Source organism: Oncorhynchus nerka, linkage group LG1, assembly GCF_034236695.1.
Source record: "Oncorhynchus nerka isolate Pitt River linkage group LG1, Oner_Uvic_2.0, whole genome shotgun sequence".
In the NCBI taxonomy this organism is placed as follows: domain Eukaryota; kingdom Metazoa; phylum Chordata; class Actinopteri; order Salmoniformes; family Salmonidae; genus Oncorhynchus; species Oncorhynchus nerka.
The window spans coordinates 49,550,683-49,553,996 of record NC_088396.1 but is presented as its reverse complement, the minus strand read 5'-3'; the positions used below and the strand labels follow the sequence as shown (position 1 = coordinate 49,553,996).

Below are 3,314 nucleotides of genomic sequence, written 5' to 3'. Positions count from 1 at the left end.
CACTGCCTGGTATTTGTAACTGCTCGGCCTCTGACCGCAAGGCACTACAGAGTGTAGTGAGTAAGGTCCAGTACATCACTGGGGCCAAGCTTCCTGCCATCCAAGACCTCTATAACAGGCTGTGTTGGAGGAAGGCCCTATAAATTGTCAAAGACTCCAGCCACCCTAGTCACAGACTGTTCCCTCAGCTACCGCACGGCAAGCGGTACTGGACTGCCAAGTCTAGGTCCAAGAGACTGCTTAACATATTCTACCCCCAAACCATAAGACTGCTGAACAGCTAATCAAATGGCTACCCAGACTATTTGCATTGTTCCCCTCCTCTTTTATGCTGCTGCTACTCTCTGTTTATTATCTATGTATAGTCACTTTAACTCTACCTACATGTACATATAACCTCAATTACCTCCACTAACCGGTTCCCCAGCACATTGACTCTGTACCGGTACCCCCTGTATATAGCCTCCACATTGACTATGTACTGGTACTCCCTGTATATAGCCTCCACATTAACTCTGTACCGGTATACCCTGTATATAGCCTCCACATTGACTCTGTACCGGTATACATTTACATTTACATTTACATTTAAGTCATTTAGCAGACGCTCTTATCCAGAGCGACTTACAAATTGGTGCATTCACCACCCTGTATATAGCCTCCACATGAACTCTGTACCGGTATACCCTGTATATAGCCTCCACATTTACTCTGTACTGGTACACCCTGTATATAGCCTCCACATTGACTCTATACCGGTACCCCCTGTATATAGCCTCCACATTTCCTCTGTACCGGTACACCCTGTATATAGCCTCCACATTAACTATGTACCGGTACCCCCTCTATATAGCCTCCACATTGACTCTGTACTGTAACACCCTGTATATAGCCTCCACATTGACTCTGTAACGTAATACCCTGTATATAGTCTCCACATTTACTCTGTAATGGTACACCCTGTATATAGCCTCCACATTGACTCTGTACCGGTACACCCTGTATATAGCCTCCACATTTCCTCTGTACTGTAACACCCTGTATATAGCCTCCACATTGACTCTGTAACGTAATACCCTGTATATAGTCTCCACATTTACTCTGTAACGGTACCCCTGTATATAGCCTCCACATTGACTCTGTAACGTAATACCCTGTATATAGTCTCCACATTTACTCTGTAACGGTACCCCTGTATATTGCCTCCACATTGACTCTGTAACGTAATACCCTGTATATAGTCTCCACATTTACTCTGTAACGGTACCCCTGTATATAGCCTCCACATTAACTATGTACCGGTACCCCCTGTATATAGCCTCCACATTGACTTTGTACTGTAACACCCTGTATATAGCCTCCACATTGACTCTGTACCGGTATACCCTGTATATAGCCTCCACATTGACTCTGTACCAGTACCCCTTGTATATAGCCTCCACATTGACTCTGTACTGGTATCCCCTGTATATAGCCTCCACATTGACTCTGTACTGGTATCCCTTGTATATAGCCTCCACATTGACTCTGTACCGGTACACCCTGTATATAGCCTCCACATGAACTCTGCACCGGTACACCCTGTATATAGCCTCCACATTTACTCTGTACCAGTACACCCTGTATATAGCCTCCACATTTACTCTGTACCGGTACCCCCTGTATATAGCCTCCACATTTACTCTGTACCGGTACACCCTGTATATAGCCTCCACATTGACTCTGTACCGGTACCCCCTGTATATAGCCTCCACATTGACTGTGCCTCGATATTGTTATTTTACTGCTCTAATTATTTGTTACTGTTATATTTTACTTATCTATTTTTTACTTAAAATGTATTTTTTCTTAAAACTGCATTGTTGGTAAACGGCTTGTAAAGTAAGCATTTCACTGTAAGGTCAACACCTGATCGGCGCTGTTGACAAATAACATTCGATTTGAATTGGAGAAAATGTACCTTTTCTCTCATCTCTAACTATCAGTCCGTCTGAATGACAGGCCAGGTGGGCACAGCAACATCAAATCCTGTCATACATTACATCATGCTTTCATTAATTATTTGTTTATCCAACTGTCTGTTCATGTGTGTGTGTGTGTGTGTGTGTGTGTGTGTGTGTGTGTGTAGAGAGACTCCAGGGAGGGGAGTTTCTGTCAGTAACTCAGGGATAAATAGAGAGGCAGAGCTCAGAGTTTATCAGAAGGCGGACCTGACAGGGTCACACACAGGACCAAGCAGGATCAGGACCTCAGCATTTTTACTTTTCATTAGAAATGGAGGAAATGGAAGATTTTCAATACTGTTTTCAAGACGGAAACTCTTCTTGCAGAAAGGCTTTTCTATCGACATCTATCTACATAACACTGTACATCTTCTTCTCATTGATTTCATCAGTTACAGTATTTTTGAACCTACTGGTGATCATCTCCATCTCTCACTTCAAGCAGCTCCACACTCCAACCAACCTGCTCATCCTCTCTCTGGCTGTGTCAGATCTCCTGGTGGGACTGATTGTGATACCAGTAGCGACTGTAGCAATAATGGAATCATGCTGGGGTTTTGGAGAATATTTCTGCGTGTTTCAATTCTACATTACTTTTTTATGTACTACTTTATCTCTTGGCAATTTGGTCTTGATATCTATTGACCGCTATGTTGCTGTGTGTGATCCCTTATTGTACCACTCTAAAATAAGAATAACAGGAACTATCTGTTGTATATCCATTACCTGGTGTTGTTGTATCATATATGATGCTGTTATTATACAAAACTTTGTAAATGTAAAGACACCCAGTAGGTGTTTGACAGAATGTTTTATTGTAGAAGGGTTAATATGGGTTAATATAATGTACATTGTATTTATAATGGTTGTCCCGTGCTCTATTATTCTAACACTTTACATGAAAATCTTTGTGGTGGCCAGATCACAGGCCAGAAAGGTATTTTCTAAAGAGGCTGCCAGTGTGTCTGGTGTTCAAACTGTACAGGCAAATAAGTCTGAGAGAAAAGCAGCAAAAACTCTAGGTATTGTTGTTTTCACCTATCTCCTTTCTTGGATTCCATCTCTATTTATTTACTTTGTTTTTTCTGTTATAGGAGATCATTTAATATCATATTTCACCAGTTATCTGGCATTTGTTAATTCCTTAATTAATCCAATAATTTATGCTTTCTTTTATCCATGGTTCAAAGTGACAGCTAAACTTATTTTAACTTTGAAGATAAGACGTTTATAGTTCCTATAATATGATTTCCTAGTTCGGCAAACATTTGTTTGATATAGTTTTGTTCTACAATTGTTGTAATTATTTTA

The 3,314-nt window shown here is 41.0% G+C and overlaps 1 protein-coding gene across 1 annotated transcript; it reads left to right on the top strand.

Annotated features, from left to right (window-relative positions):
* Positions 1-2,231: 2,231 nt before the first annotated feature.
* LOC115115906 (trace amine-associated receptor 8c-like) lies at positions 2,232-3,314 on the top strand. Its single transcript, XM_029644388.2, has one exon. The coding sequence runs from the start codon at positions 2,275-2,277 to the stop codon at positions 3,235-3,237; it is 963 nt and encodes a 320-aa protein (XP_029500248.1). The 5' UTR covers positions 2,232-2,274; the 3' UTR covers positions 3,238-3,314.

Bases quoted from the DNA above. Each gene is read 5' to 3' on its own strand.
- LOC115115906 (XM_029644388.2), top strand. From the start codon at position 2,275: ATGGAGGAAATGGAAGATTTTCAATACTGTTTTCAAGACGGAAACTCT.